This window comes from Hetaerina americana, unplaced genomic scaffold (assembly GCF_022747635.1).
Source record: "Hetaerina americana unplaced genomic scaffold, ioHetAmer1.1.p SCAF_3, whole genome shotgun sequence".
NCBI lineage: Eukaryota > Metazoa > Arthropoda > Insecta > Odonata > Calopterygidae > Hetaerina > Hetaerina americana.
In genome coordinates, this window is record NW_027286874.1 from 16,315,730 (window position 1) to 16,339,342 (window position 23,613).

A 23,613-nucleotide genomic window follows, 5' to 3' on the forward strand; every position below is an offset into this window, starting at 1 on the left:
GAATGAACATACTGAACTGAAAACATATATGAACTAGAATCATAAAAGTACCCAAATGAAAAGTTTATTTTGTCCATATGCAAATAGCAAAATAGATAGCTATAATTTGGGAGTTTTTTATTTTTTTCAATTTACATTATGAAAGAAATACAACTTGCACAAAGTTCAGCCTTGAACTTTATGAAAAAAATGACAATAGAAAACGTAAAAGAAAAAAATAGTTAAAATTGAACGAATAGTATCATTCTTATGAATACAGTAAGCTTACAATGTTTATTATAAAATAATAACCCCATAATCAAGTTATAAAACAGATTAATTTAGAAAATGATTACATTTTTAAATTAATTTTTTTAAGCAAAAGGTAGAAACATTTCTTACTGTTAGATTAGCGTAAAAAAGATGTATTAGAATAGCCAGACCAATTTATACCTATTCAAGGCACTGAATATGTCCTTCACCAGTAAAATATGAAAATAAGCAAACCCAAAGGATGCAGAGAATTTTATATTGAAAAAATCTGAGATACTAATATATATATATATATATATATATATATATATATATATATATATATATATATATATATATATATATATATACATAAATAAACCATAAACACAGTAATCAACTCGAAGGTCGGTTTGGTAGGTGATGGTAGAGTTCACCCAGTTCTAAGCCCGACGGCGTGTGAAATTCACACATCAGGGTAGGGGGGCCAGTTCCTTTCCCTGTACCGGTTATGGTTTCCCAGGAGGACCTGGTACCTGCAAAATCACATAGCTTGGGTGGAGCTGCAGGTGCCCAGAGTGCCTTGCCCGAGAATCGAACCCGGGACCCTCCGGTCAGTTGTCGAACGCTCTATCCACTGGACTATATATATATATTTATTTATTTATTTGGTAATCTACTGGTTAAGGTAGGTTTTTGGTTGGACACAGCTACTAAATAAATATTTTGTGCCTCCTATAACAAAACACAAAATCCAGCATCCTACTCTATATCAGGTCTGTCTTCATCTCTGAGTACTTTCTTCCTGCCTTCCTCCTGTCCAACATCCCTATCGTATTCCTTCCCTTTCCTCGTTTGCCTAACATTATTCCCTCTATTACAGTCTTCAACATCCCACTGCTGGCCAATATCCCCTTCATCCACTTTTCCTGCCTCCATAGGATTTCTCCCAACAAACCCCTCTCTTCGCCCACCATACCAAGAACTTCCTCGTTTGTTTTCTTCTCCGTCCATTTCACCTTCTCCATTCTTCTCCACACCCACATTTCAAAAGCCTCCAGTCTACATCTATCCTCCTGCTTCAATGACCACGTTTCCACGCCATACATAGCTACGCTCCAAATTAAAGTTTTTACGGGTCTTTTCTTAACATCCTTACTCAACGTTCCCGTCATTAACTCCCTCCTCCTTGTGAAAGCCTCTTTGCCTAGCGCAATTCTTCTCTTTACTTCCTTACTACTTTGACCGTATTGGTCCAAAACACTACCGAGATACATAAACTGTTCTACCTTCTCTAGTTTTTGCCCTCCTATTTTAATGTTAAGCTTAGCCTTTTTCTTTCTAGAAAATCGCATAATCTTTGTTTTATTAATATTGATTCTCATCCCATACCTGTCGCACTGAATTTCCAATGCACTAAGCAATGCTTGCAATCCCTTGGCTGACTGACAAACTAAAGCTTGGTCACCAGCGAACCTAACTGATTTTACGAATTCCCCGCCCACTTTCATTCCACCCTCCAGTTCTTCCCATGCCTCTTTGATCATTTCCTCTACATACAGGTTGAACAGCAACAGCGATAATGGGCAACCCTGCCTTACACCTCTTCCTAACACTGCCCATCCGGACTCCCCGTTCCCCACTCACACCTGAGCAGTCTGAGACATGTACAGGTTGCGGATTAGCCTCGTGTCCCTCCAATCTATTCCTACTTTCTCTAATATACTCATTAGTTTTTCCCAATTCACTCTATCAAATGCTTTTTTGAATGCTACGAAACAGGCAAATACCTCCTGGTTGTATTCTATATTCCTCTCAATTAATAATCTCACGACTGCAATGGCATCACGCGTACCTCTCCCCTTCCTAAACCCAAACTGATCATCCCCTAAGTAATCATTTGCCCTACTCTCTATCCTTTTGTTTATGATCCTGAGAACAACTTTAGCTGCGTGGGATATCAAACTAATTGTCCTATAGTCCTCACATGACGTGGCCTTTACCTTTTTCGGAATAGGAACTAAAACTGATCTCACAAAGTCTTCCGGCCAGATTCCTTGCTCTTAAATACTACAAATCAGCCCATATAGCCTATCCCTCCCACATTTTCCTAAACATTTCAATAGTTCCGCGGGAATGTTATCCACCCCCAGGGCCTTATTTAGTTTCATCTCCCTTCATGCCCTTTCTATCTCATCATCAAGTATGCCTGCGCCTAAGATATCGTCCTCTACATCATGTTCCTTTTCTATGTCTAACTTTGCTGGTCTATGTTCTTTACTATACAGTTCTATCTATTCCTTCCATCTCTCTTGGATCTTCCTGTGTAAACTATTATCTTACCAGCCTGATCTCTAACTCTTAGCATAGATCTTCCTTTCTTACATCCCGATAAATATTTAACTTTACTGTATAGTGCACCAATTTCACCCTTCCTCTACAAAACTTTCCATATCCTCCCACTGCGTCTTCGACCATGCTTCTTTTGCTTTATTTGTTGCCCGCCTCAATTTATTGTGCAATTCTTTGTACTTCATTTTGCCTATCTCTGGATTTACATTCTTCCATTTTCTCCTCTAATCCATCTTGGTAATCGTCTCATCTCCGTGATCCATGGTTTCGCAGTCCTTTTCGCGTTAAGGGTTCCAATAGTGTCTTTTGTGGCTTTCGATAACCTTTTCTTGATACATTCCCATTTTTCTTTGCCATCCTCCTTTGCCATCCTCCATGATTTTTCTACGGCCTGTTGTAACTCCCTCCTTTTCAAACCATTTAATTCTTCTACATTCCATTTTCTAACTCGCCGCCCCTGCCTTATCTTTATGAAACGGACGCTACATTTCATGACCACTAAATTGTGGTCAGAGTCCGCATCCGCTCGCGGGAAGCTGTGGGAATTTATGACACTGTTCCTAAACCTGTGTCTAATGAGAATATAACCTAGGTGATACCTTTCTGAGTCACCTGGCATTTTCCATGAATACCTGCGTCTTTTGTGGGGTCTGAACCAAGTGTTGGTGATGACTAGCCCCTGTCTCCTGCAGAACTCAACTGCTTTCTCCCCGCGGTCATTCCTTGTACGTAAACCGTAGTCCCCGACCCCGGCACCATCTCTTCCTTCGCCTACCGTCGCATTCCATTCCCCCATCACTATCAAATGTTTCCCTGCAGGAACACACGCGATCATGTCCTCTAATTGATCGTATATCCTATTGACCTCTTCCTCCGTATGGTTGCTCGGTGGCATGTATACCTGAATAATAACCAAGTTCGTGGGTTCTGCTTTTATCTCTACAAGTAATATTCTATCCATTACCTGTTTTTTGTGGACTGCGCTTCTTCCTACCTCTTCATTTAATACTATGGCAACCCCTCATTGGCTCTCGTCCACGCCGCTGTATATTATTCTATAACTATCACTCCAGTAATCCCCGCTATCCTTCCATCTCACCTTGCATAGATGTAAAATATCTATTTTTCCCCTTCCCATCTCTCGTTTAATATTCTCCAATTTCCCTGTCCTCATCATTGTCCTAACATTCCACGTTCCTATTCTAACTAATTTGGTCTTCTTCTCCTGCGTCTTCGGTCCTGCTGCTGCCGGCTTTCCCTTGCAAGGATTTTGTGGGATGACGACCGCGGAAGCCTTGCCTCCCCCTCTGCTGGGCACGGCCTTGCCGGATTAGGCCAAGCCCCGTGGTTGCCAGGACTCAAAATCTCTGTAGTGACCATCATATTTATCTTGGGAATGATAATTGAGGTGGTTTCCCGTTGCTTTCCTCAATATTGTTTTTAACGTGACACCATCACTTACTGGCCGCCCCACTGGGGCCAGACGCCATTGCAGCGGCATCACTGAGGAACAAATGCTGTGTGGACTACCTTTTGTCTGGCTCCTAACCTTCGACCTATCAGGCATGGGTGACCCTACCAGGAGCAATTATTATTACTTGCGCCAGCACAGCTCTAGGGGTAATCGGAACACACAAGCCCTTCCACCACGTCAAGGTTGTAGTCCGGGGAGGGATAATTGTATATATATATATATATATATATGAATTAACATGGAAATAGATATAAGAAAGGAAAAGGGATAGGAACATATATTCACTTGCAAACATATACAGACTTGCCGGGCCGATGCTCTAACCATTTGAGCTATCGAGGAAACATAATTTACACTGAAATCTGCAGGGCTTTATGCAACCAAGTGTCCTAATTCTTTGGCCAAGAGATGGCATTAGTGAGCTGTTTCATCCACCAAAGGAGAAATAGACGACACAGGCAAGAGGAAAGCACAACAGGAAAGAGGAAAGTAATCCTACAATGTGATAACGGATAGGAACACTGCATTTCATCGCATGCATAGTCAGAAGAAAAAGACAAGCCACATAGGCCATTTTCAAATACGAAAACCCACCATATGGTGAACAAATATGAGCAGGTAAAAAGATCCAGTGTTCAAGTCCTGGTCAAGAAAATATTTATACATTTGTGATCTGCTTGATTCAGCCTTCCGCACCTCTCCTCTGTTAGTCCTATCTTGTTAGTCTTATCTGTGTTCCTATCCCTTTTCCTTACATCTATTTCCATGGTAATGTATATTTGTTCACCATATGACGGGTTTGTAGTTGCCTAACTTCCAAAAATAGCTATGGGAAAACACAATGGCTATGTAAAAGAATAATTTTGAGAAAGAGTATGATTAACGAAATATTCATAATTTGTGGATGACTGGAAAGCAATGCTTTTATATTACTACTGTACAATTTAACACACCATTTCAATTTATAATGCCTAGAAAATGATGGCATTATTCACACTATTAAAATTTTCCATTAAAACATTATTCTTATTGAGAGGGTTAGGGTCTGATTCATTCAGTGTTGCTACAACTCAGATGAAATTTTTTTGACTGCAGAGGTAATCAAAATAACATACTTCCCTCTCATGGAAAACATTCAAATACATACATTCACCAAATAATTTCATTTTAAAACAACTACTTGCATTCAAAACAATAACTAATAAATTTTGTATGCAGACCTTTTGTATCATGAAATGCCATACACTGATTACATTTTCATACATCACTTACGAGAAATAGACATCTGTAGAGCAAGGGTGAGCCTGGCAATAGCATCACAGAGGCTGGAGTGGTACTTGCTGAACATGCAATCATCTGTAACATGCAAGCATGAGTAAGGATTGATTTGGAAAGAGGTTAAGAAGTCATTAGGAGAGCCAGGGCACATATTAAAATCTGGAACAGGCAAATGAAAAATTACAGAATTCTAAAAGAGATGAGTTAATTGAAAACTTGCACTCATGCCATTCCACATACATATTTTTGGTATGAAGGTTAATTCTTATAAATGGTCAACAAATTTCAACCACAAGCAAGTAAATAATCATGTTTGCCTACTTCAAAGCAATAGTTTGATTGCCTAATGAACTTATCTCTTAATCACTCAACTATGTATATTGACAAATTTCTGCTCATCTGCAAAGCTAAACATGGTCAAATAGGTCAGAATATTTCTAATACAATGGAAATAAAGAATGTGAGATCAATTGGTGAATAGGTAATTTCTGAAAGATATAAGCTCACTGATGGGCACATAATTTTTGTAAGAATGTATGTCCTTTAGTGACATAAATCTATTAAGCTTCTGTGATTGGTAGACATATTTATCTAGAAACAAAGCTACCCCTGGGCTGACTCTGCACTGGACAGGTCAAAACTGGCTTAATGTGCTACACTTAACAGCAACTCTACTGTCCCGTTCCCTTGCTAACCCTTGGTTAAAGGACTAAATGGTCAAGTCCTCTCTACACACTGCTTCTTCTCCCTTCTATAATGTTATAATTGACTTTCTTTCTTCCACTATGATTTTATGCACTCTGCTCCTATTTATAAGATTGATGGTGATCATCATTCATGATGGTAGATTTATTACAGAGATTCCAGATTCATAATGGACACATTCCAGTTAAGCAAATAAATATATGAATGGTTATTTAAAAAGGTTTTTGCTATCACCCATAAGTTTGTTAAAGTTCTTTAGGATAAAACAATCTCCTGATGAGGGTAGCTTTTCTTTTATACAGGTTTTTTGCATTAGTCAAAGCAGAATTTAGGAATTCCACTTCATCATTAGTGCTTCTCAGACCACAACTCCTCATTAATAAGCCTTTTCCTAGACCTATATCAGTTCACATGTAATTAATGATGGTTTTATTTACATCACTAATTATTTCAACCCCTTATTGCCACATTTTTATTTTTGCACTTATTGTTGCCCTTTGGATGCAAGGACATTAGATTTTAGCTTCCATTTGTTGCCTACATTTCAAATAAATAATTTAAAATTAGTTCTAGCAGTAAGAATGGAAATTTGCAGTAGTTCTTTTTCCAGAGGAAATTAAATCTATTTGATAGCTATTGCTAATAGCAATACTTAATAGTTATTGGTACTTCTTGAATCATTACATTTCATCGATCTATCTGCATTTAGGTAGACCTTTTGACCTACCAATCAGGAAAAAATCTATTCAGAATTGGAAAGTTTACTTCAGTCAATGGTATTACAGACCTTACACCACGGTATTGCACATACAAATAATCCACCTTAGCCAGATAATTTTTAGAATGAGGGAACCGCATTTCCTAACTCTATGGTAGTAAAAAATATTCAGGAACATACAGCAATACTACTTATATACACAGAGTAAACAATGTTCTAAACCAGCTAGGATTCTTAAATGTTGTATTTACAGGAATTAAGCCTTTATTGAAGAAGATATTTCACTATTTGATCTCATTTAACTATCCAAACTACATACTTTCAGAAATATTATTAGAGTTTCAAAGAGCAAATCAGGAATTGAAGAGATTTTAGAATGAGATAAAACAGAATTAAATGAGTTTGGCACCTAATTCAGGCATCAAATCTTCTATGCCACTCTAAGTAATTTGCCTACCGGAAGGACACAAAACCACTACTATTATCTATCTATATCAAATTTCAGTTTTGCTAGATATGCACCAAAACAGTATTGTATTTAAATAAAAAATATAAATTTTTCTCAAATTATTTATTCCGCATATTTCTTATATCACTGCTTGCTTATAAGTTTCAGAGTTCACACATTAAAGAAATTCTTTTTAAATATATTATTTCAAAAATTTGTATAATGGTATGAAAATATCTGATGTGACAAAGTTAGGTGACTCATCCTCTGTTCATATATATTTGTTATAAGTATATGGGGACACATGTCACCATTATGCATGAGGTGATTTCAGTAAGAATACTTATGAAAAATGCACAAGCAAACAAAAGTATAAAATGGTAAATGCCTTGGACTGTAATCTATGCAATTATTGCTGAGAGCATTTATACCAATCGTTAAACAAAAATAACAAAATGAAATTATACTTCTGTAAAGGGTGTTAGAATAATTTTGTTTTTGTCCCCATTATCAATACAAAGTTAATCTACATAGTATTTTGTAATTGTAAAAAGGTCAAATACGAACACTTGAAGTATATCAATCTGTTATCATATAACAGAGACATAATTTTCAGTTCATTTTCAAACTGTAAAGATGAATCAATCATGTCATAGTAGTCCACCATTGAGTAAATGAGAGGATCGGGTTGGTGCAGTGGCTAACCTACAGACTTCCCACCCAGAGGACCCAGATTCAAATCCCAAAGTCGGCAGATATTTTTCAGTGGTATCTCAATCCCTACTTGAGTTGCTTTATTGAGGGCACTTTGCGTGAGTATGCCATCCGTTGGAAAGCCATGTTTCTCTCCACGATCACCACCAATGGATGTCCGTCCCTAATGGATGGTCAGGAAAGGGGGAAGCAAATGACCTCAGCTGTTGTTGCCTCCCCTAAAAACTACTATGAGTAAATGATAATTTTCTTTCATGTAAATTTGAGGTTGAATTGAAGTTTTACTGAACTTGAAACTTTTTTGGCCATGGATGAAATCACTTACCTAAGTAGGTCAAGCAAAGTTAGGTGAAGGAAATTTTTAAAAGAGAAATGGAATAAACTTAATAGAATCAGGTGTGACTGTGGAAATCACGGATATCCATATATTCTATTATTTCTCCATTCATTACCGAGTTATGACCCATTTTATGGTGAATCTTCTAAAATATTCCAATATTAAGGAGTATGTGGCGTGATTAGTCCTGATTAATTACTATTAAGTCGTTTTTTGGCCATTTTATTGGTTTACTGAGCTGAAACTTTCATTTCAAGAGTTTCAGCGTTCAAATCGGACGACTATTGCAGAAGGGACTGGAACACCTACGGTCGTTACGCGGTATTAACAGAGATGAAGACTATCAATAAAAATTTATTCACGACCACTTTCGATGCATTACATCATTTCCAAGGGAGGCTTTTACTGTGCAGGTCCTACATACGTATATATATTAAATATAGGAGGGGGAAACCAGGGTATCTCCACATGCTGGGAGCGGTTACGCGAGTGGGCAAAACCGAAGCTCTGGGGATGGGAGAAAAAAGCGGGTTATGAGTGGGGGTGGAGGTTGAGGGTTTGTAGAGGAAGAGGGGAAAAGGCAAAGGAATACGAAGACTAGTTGGTTGCGATGAGATGGTCTTTTCTTCTTATTTGCATTCCTTATGACGTCCATCGTCCCTTCTCCCCACGGTGTGCGGGGAAGTAGTGGTGGCGGTGTCCTTAGGTGTTGGGTGGGGTCCGTTGGCCCATCGGTCTCTTTCATTGGGGATCATCAGGGTGCCGAGAGCCGATTCTCTACGCGGTGCAGTTAGTGGGAGGTCGGTGTCTTCCTGCCTCGGGGTGGGACTGAGCCGTTGTGTGAATGGCAGGTCTCAAGAAAGGATCTGTCCGTGGGGGGGGGGGGAAAGACCGTCCTCCGCCGGGGTAAATCCCGGTAGTTCCACTGTCAGTTTTGTTTGCTATGCTTTGGTTTAGGACGGGGTGAGGCAAGAAGATAGAGGGGATGGATATAGGTTCCTTCTGGCGACAGGTGAGAGACGGCTTAATTGAATTCGTTACGCAGGTTCTCAAGACAGTCGACCTTCAATTCCTGAGAAAACTGGGGCGTACGAACGGGGAAGTCGAGGAATTTTGTTCAGAACGTTAAAGAGAACGACTGTTCTAAACTTCATAACACTATTTTTCTGCAAGTTAAAACATTCTTATGTTAAACTGCGTCGACTGAACTAAACGATCTGCTATCAGTAGCAAATTTAACGGCAAATGTAACTAAAACCACACACTTTTCATATAACGTACTTACGGAAGTGGTCAGACCTTTTTCTCCACAGCCGTGGCCTGAGATATTCTCAATCGGTGTCGAAAATTTCATAACACGATCGATTGCGTACATTTGGGGCAATCTTGAAAAGAGCGCGGCGGCGCACATAAGATTAATGGTAGAGGTAGGGCAACGACCGGAAAGTCCTTGGAAAGTGAAATTTTCTTTCGACCGGCTCTAATACTATTGCCTCCCCGCTACCTTGGTATTCATTTTTCGAATTTTTAGGCAGCGGTATCTGAACTATTCCAATACTTACAAAAGAAATAAGGGCTCCATCTATCAATATGGCAAGTTTACCCGCTACACTTGTAGTGTAAAATTTTCCTGAAGCCGACAGCAACGGTTATTGCAGGCCTTTTGAGCCCATCAGCCTACCTGATATGTGGTCGGTTCGCTGCTATTGATGTAAAGGCGCGGCGTTTCTCTATCTTTGATACACAATGAGCATAATTTACAATGGTATCAGAAGCATAAATAAGCGCATATTTTTCCACATATTACCGCTGTTTTCGTTTATTTTTGTACACATCTATATTTTTCTTTTGTAAAACCAGTTTTACGAAGGAAACGAGGAAATGTTCATTTAAGGTTCCCCATATTTGATACTCGTATTTTGGAGAGATAATCTGAGAATTTATGAATAATTATTCATTTTCGCGGAGCATTCGAGAGGATCGGATGGGTGCAATGACGAGCAGTTTCCCACCCCGAGGGCCCGAATTCGAATCGCGGCGGTGTAATTTTTCAGTGGTATCGCGATCCCTACTTGGATATCACTTTAAGAGGAGTATGCTGTCCGTCGGATGGGACCCCTTGCTGCCTTTCGTTTAGAGCAGGCTAATGCCAACGCCGAGTTTCCTCATACCCTTACTCACATTCCAGACTAAAAACATTGGTACTGATTTTAAATTTTCATGCATAAACAACTTGCTGAACAACAATATATTGAAAACGAAAAGTAAAACACATTAGGTATTCATTTTGGATACGACATAATTCCAATGTGTTTAGCACAGCACAGGTTTTGTTTTCACATTAATAGAATATCTGGTAGGCACTCAGCAAAATGTAGGTAGTGTGTACTAATTAAATCAGTCACTAGCCCAGAATAGTATCTGAATGAAGGAGGAGGAAATCGGCAATCTTTCGAAATTTAACATAAAATCCTGGATCAATGCATTTCCTTATCTAGGAAATGCCCGTTTGATTAAAAAACCTGTGTGGAGGAGCATATTTTCGCCACAAACCGCAATGTGGTAACAGAAATCGCGGTTACGAGCTACTTCTAATCGTGAGCGAATCTCCGTGGTTTTCATTTTGTATTCCATTCCATCAATAGTATTGACAATGAATGAAGAAAAGCAAGCAACAATAACATGCATTAAAACACAAAAATTGTAGTTGCTCACAAACATTTTATGTTTGACCGTACCGGAGCAACTGCTCTGAAAGGGGAGATAAGGAGATAAATATTTTAAAGATGCTAAATAAACAACGGACCTCGTTGAATTGACATACTCCTTCTAAAAGATCCTTCCCCATTTACGCTAGGTAAAACAATTGGTAAATAGTACAGCGCTTACTTATCCGAATTTGTGGGACATTAGAATCCGTAGGATAAAAATGATCGATTTGGGGGAAAACGCTTTTCAGTCTGAAAACTGTATCACCCGCCATAGCCGTGCGCTAGGGGTCGAGGTGCAGCTGGAAAAAATATGTTTTTGTGGGCTTAAAACAACCGTCTTAAGAGCAATTATTGATTTCAAGTTCACTACGCAATGTAAATTTAATTAATTTTGAGGTATTTTGACGCCTTCATAGAGATAATCGGGGGGGGGGGGAGTGCGGTTTTCTTCCCGGTGTGCGTTCTCCTCACCCGACCTTTCCCCACCCTACCACCAAGGCACTACACATTATTCACACCGTAAGTGTGAACACAGGAATAGTACTCAGGCAAAGAAATACATAATTTCATAAAACGATTTTATTATCATTATTAAAGAATTAATTATAGCTGCTCCTGTAACTACAAGGGGATTTTGTCTATCGATGCCTGCATACTATCTTCCTCCTCCGCTGCGCTGTCTCGGGTCAACATGGAAACGAAAGCTTTCCCATCAGTTCGTGGCTTGTTGTCGGTGAGCAAATTCATCGTCACAATGAGTGGAATGTCGAAGTTCTGAAGGGATGCATCAACACCATTGGTCTGGAACGCGATGTGCCCAAGTTTGGAAAATGACCGGCTGTGAGAGAGACACCTTGGGTTTTCTTCTACCTCTTCAAGATCGATTATCATGTCCAAGATGCTGTTAACGGTGCTATCAAGGATCTACTTCAACTGTGGAACATGACGAAAGTTCCTCGAATACAAGCTCACGCGACTGAAAAAGTGGAATGATGTTTACAGGAAATGGAGATTTGCCTACAGACATGAGAATGCCCCGTCCACGACGACTGCAAACGAGCTACCTCCTTGTGCCATGAATATGAAAATAATTTAGACTAACTATTCGACACAAAAAAGAAGAGTTATTTGGAAGAGATTGAATAATTGGAAATAAATCCTGAGACAATGGAGGAACGAAGGCGAGGAAGAGAAGAGAGATATTATTAATAATTAACTATTTATTCGATCAATGTGGACTTCGCTCACTTACATTGGGTAATGCTGACACGAATACGAAGAGGAATCCTATTAAAAAAAGGTCAGAAATAGAGACGGAAAAAGAATATTTTGATAAGGCATTGAAAGAAGGAATGAAAATGGACGCGAAAGAGGCCAAAATATTAGGCAAGAGTAAAGGGAGATAAGTTTTATTACTTCAATTTTCAAAATGTTTCATGCTTCATACTCCCTGGCTTTTCCCGATTGCACGAGAGACAAATTTATTGCGAAGAATTTACGGGTTTTATATGGCCATGCAGAGTGGTGCATGAAGCTATGGAAGAGTATACGTGGGCGTAAACTCAGAAGAAGAGTTAATTCCATCGTATTCTCCTTGATGTGCACGATTATAGGATATCTTGCTAGATTGCAAGAAAATAACATTGGTGTGCAATATATGGCACCCTTATCTTCAAATGATTAGGCTTGGTTGCCCGCTAGAGAGGACGCTGTTTTAAAATTATTTGATAATATTATTACCAAAATAACGTTATTTCTATGATATTGAATAATACTAACTTTCGCCGTGGTTTATAATTAGCTGGCCATGGTTTCGAAAAAATTGTGCAATTCTCAAAGTAACTTGTTGGAAATTGCAATCATTCCGTGACTGCCCAACCAAATCAAATTACCTTAAGAGTGACACACATTATCGTAATCATTGTCGTTCAATTTCAAACTTCAGTGTAAAAATGTTGCGAGTGAGTTTATTTTATTATTCTGATTCCAAACACAACCCTTCAGAAAGTGAAGAGAGGCGTAGGTTGTATAATTATTTCATGAAAGTGTATGGGTTATTTCGATAAAAGAATTTTGACAACATGAAATAATGTCAAACCAATGCTTGCCATCGTTCACTCTTATAGTGTAAATTGACATTGGTGGGTAGTGCCCGCGGGGGGGGGGGCGGAAGGGCTGGCGATGGGGTTGGGAGATGCGAATGCGCGCCGGAAAGTAACGTGGTCAAAGCCGACCGCGGTATGCAAAGCGCCTAAACCTCTTCGAAGGCGTCAAAATACGCCAAAATTCGACCCAAAGAAAATCTAACATGAGCAAATTACTCTTAATGTTGTTATTTGACCCATACAGCGGGAATATTGTTCCAGCTGCACTTAGTCCCCTGGCGCACAGTTATGGAACACGGCTAGCAGATTGAAACATATTTCGACCATTTTTTGCGTACTAATTCCGATTTCAAACAACTTTCGCAAAATAACTGCCGCCCTACTGGTAAATAACGACATTATCATTATTCTAAATTCACAATAGGTATTTCTATTTCTTCATGGATTCCTGCAAGCCACCGCTAGGGTGTGTCGAAAAGGAGGATTACACACCAGGCATGCAACATCAAAAATAGTTTGTCTTCATTTTTAGGTGCAACACATACCTGTAAAATAATTCGAATAATATGCAGCACGAACACTTCAGGTACATGTATCTAAGTGACACATGCTTTGCTACGCATTCCAAGGTAGGAATTAGAAACAAGAAGGACAATAACTAAGGCTATATGAGGTAAGAACAAAATACTAACATAGATACTTAGAATGAAAAAAATATGACTTTTCACCTCTAGCGCCTTCGGAGTGCTATTCTGATATCTTACGAGTGTATTTCGTGATAAAAATGACATCTTAAATATGGTCTAGACATAATCTATCTAATTTTATTGGCATGATATCTACTACCATAGTAAGATGGGACTAATAATGTATTTTCAAGATCATCGCAACATAGACCTGCTTGCAATTAATGAATAAGATTTAATCTGTAATTTGACCGTCAGTGCGTAAATGAGTTCTAACCTACATAGTTCCTCCAATAATCTTGATACTCGACTCGGTTTATCATAAAAACGTTTTACAAATCCAGCCCCTCAACACTACACGCGTTCTAATTCGGCAATCAATTCAACTTCATGAGGATCTCACATACTGGCTTCATATCCTTAACGAGGCCTAACTGGCGAATGACAGCACTGCTCTTTAACCTTCTCGTCACATTTCCCCAACACTCTACTAATAAATCTACTTTCTTGCAAGCCTGTCCACATATTTCCAGTATATGTTTCACAAAGGAAAGGCCGTGAGTAATTGTAACGCCGAAGTATTTAATTGAGTCTACCCTTTCTATTTCGGTATTTTTGGTGTGTCAGGTTTTCCATCGTAAATCAGCTGATGAATCAACGAGAGTACACCATTAGTCGATATCCCTACTAAGCCTTCAAATTAACTTCTCGATTAAACTTTCGCCAAAGAAAGAGATAAATGCATCAATGCAAATGCAAATGCATCCCTTCAAAGTAAAGATGCGACCCTCGAAAACGTTTGAAGGCTAGGATGGCTAGGGATTTCCGCTGCTAACGACAGTAATTCACTCAGTGTCATTCGAGGAAATGGAGAGCATAAGACATTATTTTTCCCAAATTGACGCTAGATATATCGAGAGAAAAATATTCACGACAAATAAGCAGGGAAAAAGTTATCCGGGAGAAAAACTCCCTTCGAGAGCAAAGCTCAAGAAAAACAGTCAGAACATTTATATTACTGTTTGAATATTGGTAAGAAACATAAAATTTCCATTGATGGTTGTGGCAAAGAAATGAAATAGCTGAATTTACGAAAAAAAGGGAGAAAAAATCTTACTTTGCCAAAAGTCCTAAGTAGGTCTATGACTTTTGGTGGTTTTTATTTCGACAGTTTCCTTGAAATGGCTTTACAAACGACAAAGACGATACAGAATTGAATTGTTTTTTGCAGTGGAAAATGTGATATCAATTAAATTTTTTTCAATGTGAGAAAATAAGATGGCTAATAATATATGTATCGATACAATAATTAACTCTTTAATAGCAAAGAGAATACGAGCGTCTGGCCAAACGTAAGCAACATAATTAAGAAATTAGCAAACACTAAATATTAACTTAGTTGCAACTATCTCCATAGTTTTTATTGTGATCTCCCGCCTTTTCACAGACATCAGAGACTTACCGAAATCTGCACTGAACGATTAAAAAGGGAGAAGCAAAACTTATAACATAGTCAACATTGTTCATGAAATTAAGTAACGCACAATAGACACTTTTACTTCTGTTTCACAGGACCAAAGAAGCATAGAAAATAGTGAATATGCTCATCCTTACGTAAAAAGCAAAGCGATAATATCTTTAGCAACAACAGATATATTAATCTCAGAAATATATCATGCTTTGCCACACCAACAGAAGTGTTGACGTACTGAAATTACACAATTAAATAGCCAGGCTTCATAAAATCCTTTTACCTAAACGTGGAGTTTCACAAATGATCGATTAATTATCGTAAGCATTGGTAACAGTTAACTTTACCTAAATTATTCTTCTATTATTTAAAAATGAAGGCATACACTGTCTGCGATTCAAGAAGCTTTTCCTCGCACCATTCTCGCTCACAATACAAAGGACCATACAAAAATAAATTAATACCAACCCTCCCATCCCCTCCTATCCTTCACGGAAATTTTTCTCTATAGTTTCATGGCTGGCGTCCGAACATCCCCTACCACAGGCCCTTTCAGCGGCCAGCGCTGTATTTTTTGAGTGTAGAATTTGTAAACCGACATCTATGGTGCTTAGAGGGATGATAGGATTTTGGATGAGCTGGGTGTTAAGGTTGGGATGGTTAAGTTTGGATGGGGAATCGTGCGGGGGGAGGTGCTGATAAACTTACAATGAAATCACCAAGTTCCTCCAAATTGGTGACGAAATATGAATTTTTTTTCTGGGAAAGGGATTTGCGCCACTAGACGACATCTATAAGGTACATTACTTTTGGCATCCTTCATTCATTTCACTTACTTTCATGAAAATGTTTTAGCTGAATATAAATAGTAATTAAGTGAAGCAAAATTCATACCTATATTTCACAAGGTCCAATAATTAATTAACGTATAAAAAGAGCTCGGAGCTGACGTATCTTGGCTTTCTAATAATAAATGAATTATAATATAAATAATACAATAAAATAAATAGTAAATATGAAGAGAAAATTTATAATAACTAAGTTATTTATTACTCGAGATATTAAGTCACCCATTTTTGCCGATATAACCGGAGGTTTAATACCATAGGCACGAATATAGCAGGCATACAAAACCTAAGGATGGATGCAAATTAAATAAAGTCTAATAATCTAATCGATAGAATGACACAATCTATTAAGTGCATGCTTCAACATCGGAAACGTCAGTAAAAAGTCCCAATCTTGCTTAACTGTCATCTGATTACCTGTTTTATTGCAGGGTCCAGATATTTAGAAATGATCAACAAGAGATGATCTCCATTACCAGCTAATAATAGTAGTTCCTGAATTTTATAGAATTCCAAGAAAAAAATTTAAGCATAGGTTTCCTTTTTTGTAAATTTTCAAGGAGGACAAAACAGCCGTTTTCTTGTGAAACAGCCTAATCAGATGCTGTTCTTCGAATGCACCTCTGGAAATAGGCTGAAAGTGAAAGCCATGCAGTTAAAATCGAGGTTTCAATCTTCAAAAAACGAGGAGTAACTGAGTAATCAAGGCTTAAAAGGTAAACGTAAAAATGTCCCCATCTTTAGGCGTCCGAGGTAAGTTTTAACAAGTCTTAAAGCGAAACACTAATCAATTCACCGCATAAAATAAGTTTTCCTTGGACCAAAATAAAAAAACGAGTTGATTACGTTTTTTTTCATAAGATATAAATACTTAAACAAATGTGGCGATTCATATCACGCTTATTATAACTCTCAAAGTTACTCATTTGCTGCTCACATTTCTTCATAAGGTCGCATTAACCCAACAAAAAAATGGGATAATTATCATAATGAGATCTTTGGGGATCCTACTAGGCCAAAGATAAATTTAGACGAGATAGGCTCCAAAATTTGATGCTATGAAAAAAGAAAATATGCTGAATTTGTTTTCGCCCTCCTGAAGTGTAACCTATTAATGAAAAGTGATACTTTCACCACTTAATGCCACAACCAAAAGATTTTCTTAAACAGTTATGAAACCCAGCACCCGTAAAAATCCAGACGCCGCTAATCAAAACCAACAAAGAACCCATAGTAGTAACATGAAACTCGAGTCACGTTAATCAAGGACGACACCAAAAGACCCTCGTCAAGTTCCCAATTGCTCAAGCAATCGATTCTTGCCGGGTTAGAAAATTGAAATCATAGGTTAGAAACAAGGTTCTCTTTCTCTTTCCTGGGAATAAATATTATGTTAGAATATCACATCGTCATCACACCACGTTAATTATCACAGATTGACAGATTTGGTGGACAAGATCGCTGGCAAGGAAGTAATTAATTAACGAGGAAAGAGATGATTCTCTAGTTTCCTCAATTGAGAATTTCCCCAGTAGCCTCACATTTCAACGACTCACATTCGGGATGAGAGTACAGGCGGTTGATGTTCACATTATCCAGTCCACCAGACACGAGGGCTTCCACAAGTCTCTCGACGAACTCCCTCACCTTCGCCGTTTCCGAATCTACTTCTTCTGCCAGGGCCTCTAAATAAATGATACAATAGGTATTTTCATTTATAATAGAGTAAATCGAAAATCAAGGAGAAAATTCGCAAACACTAGCCGCAAATTAAGGGGGATGTCGTAACGCAGGAAAAAGGAACAGATCTACAGGATCATTTCCAACCAATTGAATATTTTCAGGTCATAAAGAACCGTTCCACCACCATAAGTATATTAATTCAAGTCTCAATGGAATAATAATGTAATGTAAATATATTTTAAGATGGAAAGTGCATTTGGCATACATTTCCAGTGATTCACGGCCGTTGACATTCTACACCGCAATTCATGTGAGCATATCACACGGCAGTAAGACTGTCACTCCCTAATTGAAACCAGAATCAACTATCTTTGCGTTAGCGAAGGTAGTAAACACTATTCATTATCAGTGGGAAATCAAAATGTTTTGCTGTTAGTAGCCGAAGGGTTATCAAGAAGTAATTACGTACTTTCATACTGGCAGTGAAAAATGTGAATAACGATCCTAGAAGACATGTCACCTATGGTTTTGACCACTTTAACTACTTAACTTCTAGAGAATTCAAATGACAATTAAAATCGCTCCGCAAGACTCCATTTGTAAATTTTATTTTACGCATTATATACATGTTATAAGAACAAGAATGAAGTTGATATCATTTCAAACTTTTTTCCAGGGAAGAAATATTTACTGTGAAATAATATGAAACTAGCAGAGCACCCGAAGGCAGGTAAGCACAGGCAAGGTTTCAGCGATCGAGGATGCGAGGCGATCAAGTAATTTTTTTTTAACAGTAGCAGATTATGGAATCGTATTAACTCCATTTAATGCATTCATTCTGAAATCCGCAAAGTAATAATTGAAAGGTAAAAATGAATAAACTAGAAGGAAGGAACTCAGGACTGATGTAAGTACAAAATCTGATGTGACAACATTCACAAAAGTTGCATATTAAAAGGTGGTGCTTTGTGGAAGAACGAAATAAAATCTTGCCTTTTTAACCACAGAAATTATAAGCAATCGGTTTACGTAATTTTACAAGCACACATATACTGTAGGTAGTAAAGAAATTGTTGAAGAAACAACTTACTGCTACAATTGCTGTGGAGGAAGAGCCCTTCCTCCGGCTGGACACCAAAACCACCAAATCTCTTCCGTAGTTGAGAGTAAAACCAGTCTCCGGATTTCAGTCGTACCTCCCTACAATAAAATTAAAAAATGTAAAAATGTATAGATAGTAAAAAAATGATGTGATTGTCAGAACACGATCACAACGCGTACCCTCTTAAGTAAGAGAGTTTTAGTAGTCAAGGGCCCTTAATGACTTATGGTTCGATTTTTTGCTTCGGACTATACCAGGAGCCATGTTTTTGCTTGTTACTGATAATTGCAGTCGCCTCATAGAGTACAGTTGTCATGGTGTTGTAATTGGTGGGAGCAGATGGTAATAAAATTATGCCCCTATAACCCCGTTAACTTATCTGTGCAGGACATTACCAACTTCTATCCACTTTTCGTTGCCGTTAATAATCTTTTCCAAATAACGCGGTGATTAGAGGTGATTGCTTTGTAGAATTCTATGGCTCACAAGACAAAAATATTGGATCTATTGACAAAGCGCTAGTTGACAATGAACGTACGTGTATAGTCAATGAAGAGTTTCAAACCATTCTGTAATTCGAGCTTGGGACATGAATTATTCAAGTAGGAACCAACCATAGTGATTTTAAATTCACCAAACTGTCTCAATCGATCGCTGTAATAATATATGGTCCCGATACAGCAGATAAACTTTTTGGCTTATCCAAGGTGATTGACCGCGGCAAACCGCGCGGTCAGCTTAAAATGTAAACTCTGAATGTCCTTCATTAAATCTAATGGATATTTTGGAGTGCAAAAGTCTACGATGAGAGAACTTGATAAATCTACTCAACTCGTATGAGTGAACTTGAGAACTCATTGAGACGCAGGTTTCGCTTTGTGCTACCGTGATAACACCGTGGACCTTTATGAACTTCCGAGGAACTTGGATGAAGAAATCAAGAGAATAATTGAGGAGTATAAGACGGCATGTGCATTGAAATAATCCCGAAAGCTCATCTCTACCAGATGTGGTTGGAAAAATGAATGAAAAATGAAACCTAATGAATTTTTTGGAACAACTATTTTTATTTTTCAACACAGCCTCCTTTTAGGCTAATAACTCTTGTCTTACGCTGCTCCAGTTTGTTAATCCCTTCCAATTATGCGATTGTTCCAACTCTGTAAACTCTCATTCGAATTAAATAGCCTTCCCACCAACTATTTCTTCAGATTGAAGAAGGGTAGTAGTCCGAAGGAGTCACACCTGGAGAATTGGGGGAGATAGGGAACTAGTTGGAATAGTAACTCTCATCAATTTTGTGGTCATCACTGCAGAGTGAGTTGGTGCATTGGCGTGATGGAGTAGGACTTTTTTGTGGACCAATCGTGAACATTTTTCTTGTAATTCAGATTTCAAACTATCTAATAACGATGCACCTGTGATGCTGGACTCTTTTCAAAATAGTCAATTAAGGTTATTCCTTGTGAATTCTAAAAATTATTCGTTATAACCTTCCTAGCTGAATGAAAGGTCCTCGACTTCCTTGGTACAGACTCCCTAATGTGAACTCACAGAATGGACTGTTTCCATGCTTCATGCATGTAGCTAAGGAACAGTCCATGTGCCCATGTTTTGTCCAGAGAAACGGAACGACGTCTAAAGTCCTGCGGATTTCGCTGAAATAGCTGCAAACCATCCTTGGTACATGTCACACGACGTAATTTTTGGTTAATTGTGAGTTATCGCGGCATACATCTTGCGGATAGCTTTCTCATGAACAAATGTAGATACAAAATAGAATGTATCTATTCAATCGAGACGCCGAAAGTATTAGCAATGTCATGTTTCTTTACTCTTCGATGATCGATCATCATATATGGTAATGGATTTTATCAATAATTTCTGGAGCAGTGGCCTCAACAAGGTGTCTAGGGCGTTCGGCATCATTTGTGCCCATAAGGCCAATCCGAAAATTTTGTGACCACTTATTAATCATTGGAATCGAAGACGTAGATTAGCCATAATATTTATCAAGTTCATTTTTAGTCTGGTGAAGCAATTTAACTTTCATAAAATAACGTTTGGTCAATACACAAAATTTTCCCTCACCTATTTTTTTGAAAATCATTTTTTGTGTCATAGTAACACTAAACAAGAGTCATAGCAACCTGGCTGAAACTTGGTGTTCCTTCAAGAGATGAAACTAATTGAAAATAACTTCTAAACGCACAAGAGATGCCATCCCTTGGATTTTGCACAGACTTATCAAAATACCCTCGTAAATATGAAAAATGTCAGGGTGGAAGGATATCATTGAGGAAGCAATAGAACGAGGATTAGAAGAAGAAATTCTGATACAAAGAATCACGAACTTCGTAGCGGATTATTAGGTACACATAAATGGCTAATGGAACCTGTAATAATTCATTGGAAAATAATGATCATCAAGGAGCCTTCATTCGCAAGATCCATTTTAGAGCCAAAAAGTGACAGTTAAATCACAAATGCACGTAAGAATTGCGCAATATCCTAACAATCTTAAGAAAGGATGGAGCAGATATCACCAGTGTCAACTTTTCCGGTGCACGTAAAAAGTCGAGGAATATTTCCATTCCAATACCATTAGAGCTCTGGGAGAGCATCACCAAGTTCAACAAATTCACACTTAATACAGATTTAAGAAAAAGTAAAATATGAACTAGGGAGGAGAATCCAGGAGGGACCTGGAGTCACCTTGCTGCGGTGTTTTCCGAGTAATTTCTTTTCAAATGCACTGGGATAATAATGTCAAGTCAACTGGGATAAAGTCAACTTCCATTGAAATAACTGACATACCTGAATGAAAGGTAAAATTAGTTGTTTAGTAACCTATTTACTTTCTATTTCAATATGCCGAGATAGTAGTATTTTGAATTGAAGCAACTGAAGAGGAATATATGACAGTGGCAAAATTGAAAAAAACTTAATCGAAGCTGACCTCGCAACGGGCTTTGGAAACGGGTTTGGACAGACATGTTAATACAAGCTAATTAGAGGACACAGTAGAAACAATAGAAGCAATTAAGGGAAGGAAAACCGTCAAGGATCCTTGACCATGGATGAAGTAATGGAACTGAAGAAAGTACAATACTCAAAAATTGCAGGAGAAAAAAATACAAAATAATGACAAACTGGATTAGCAGAAAATACGATAAGCCAGGAACGGATAGACGAAGAATTTATGCTAAGATATACAACGAAATCTACCACATGTGTACATAGGCTGAAGCATCCCATGCGAGAGAGAGAGAACCCACTTCAAGGAAAAAGACGCTAGAATCAATATAATCCAGAGAAAAAACGGTGGCATTATTATTGAAGAAAAAAGAATATTTAAGTATGTTTTATAGACGCTGTTGAATAAAATGAAGGAGGGGTAGGATTCGAGGCAGCAGCATCTAACTAGCAATTGGGGAAAAACAAAATTCTGAAAGGGGATCTCGTTTTGTCTTGAATACCGTAGAACAAACTTTACCAAATCTGCGGGACAAGGTTGTAAGTAAAATGGCAATGGGAAACTTAACGCTTCTCCAGAGAGCTGTGACATGCAGAGATTGAGAACCTAAAAAAATGCGCAGTCAAGATGGTTCGAAAATTACCTATGCTTTTTAAGAGGGGTGCAGGACGAAGAAGTTTTGCAGCAATGATATAAGAAATAATTGCATGTGCAAATAAGGACTTATTCATAATGTTCTTGGGAAAAATCATACAAGTAATCAAATTATAATAACTATTATGCATTCATATTTCATAAGAAGATCCCAAATGAAATACTAAAAACACGGAATTATATGAACATTATGTTTTTACATTTTATTTTCACACGATACCTTCTGTTTTAAGTGCGTTTAAAAATCAAGCGTAAAGGTATGAGTGTAGAAAGGTATTCAATGAAATTCAACTCAAAGGAAACACTAAGTAAATATATACCTGTAGCAGGAGATGCAAAGGCAAGTTCCTGGAGCGGCGGTATCGCTGGGCACACAGCAATCGCTGCAAATACGAAATCTGCACCTGGCGCAGCGCAAGATTGCGCCGGAGCGCGGAAATCCCCGTCTACAGCGCACGCAGGCACGGGCGTTCAGGCGCCTCTCGCGTGCGAGCGCTAAGGCTTTTCGGTCAGCCTCCGCTTCTTCCTCTTCCTCGTCGTCCTCCGCAGCTCCCCTGAGTCTCCTAGGGAAAAGAGAAAGCGATAAAGTCAGGAACATGCGGTGACGGATATTACTTTTTATCACAAAGTGAATTTTCAAACACGCATCCCACATAATTTTTCTACAAATAATTTCCCATTCAGCATAACAACTGCACACTTTTCACAGCGGAAACTCTCTCCTGCAAATTGAAGCATTCAATAAGTTCCTCTAGTTAGAACGTACTGAATTCCATTTGCATTTATTTCCAATGTTACCCCAGAGTTAAGTTCTATTGGAATCCGAATGAATGATACTCAAAGAGATTGGCGGAAGCAAAAAATATACATAATTTATTTTATCACATTTCCTATCCCTTTCTAAGTTAACCTCAAACTGCTTTTCGCCGTACTTCCACAGTAATGCAGAAATGCGAGACTTTGGTATCTGTTTATTACCAAAATATCGCATTCTTAAGCACTTCAGGCTTAATTGAGACCTTTTAAGGCCCTCATGATTGGGTGGTTTACTTAAAAATAGTAATTTAACTACACTTGTGGAAAAACGAGCATAATGCCAACCATACTTCAGTCCTCAGT

At 38.2% G+C, this 23,613-nt stretch overlaps 1 protein-coding gene across 10 annotated transcripts in view; it reads right to left on the reverse strand.

Moving 5' to 3' along the window:
• LOC139690215 (uncharacterized) overlaps nt 1-23,613 on the reverse strand; it is a 309,365-nt gene that overhangs the window by 60,195 nt on the left and 225,557 nt on the right. For 7 of the 10 annotated variants that reach the window (XM_071587522.1, XM_071587515.1, XM_071587518.1 and 4 more), the window contains 4 exons: nt 22,815-23,057; nt 18,852-18,961; nt 17,620-17,763; nt 5,330-5,413 (listed from right to left, as the gene is read on the reverse strand). In XM_071587522.1, the coding sequence (XP_071443623.1) occupies nt 5,330-5,413; nt 17,620-17,763; nt 18,852-18,961; nt 22,815-23,057 (581 nt within the window). The remainder of the gene's footprint in view (nt 1-5,329; nt 5,414-17,619; nt 17,764-18,851; nt 18,962-22,814; nt 23,058-23,613) is intronic. The other 3 variants (XM_071587516.1, XM_071587520.1, XM_071587521.1) reach the window with 3 other exon arrangements.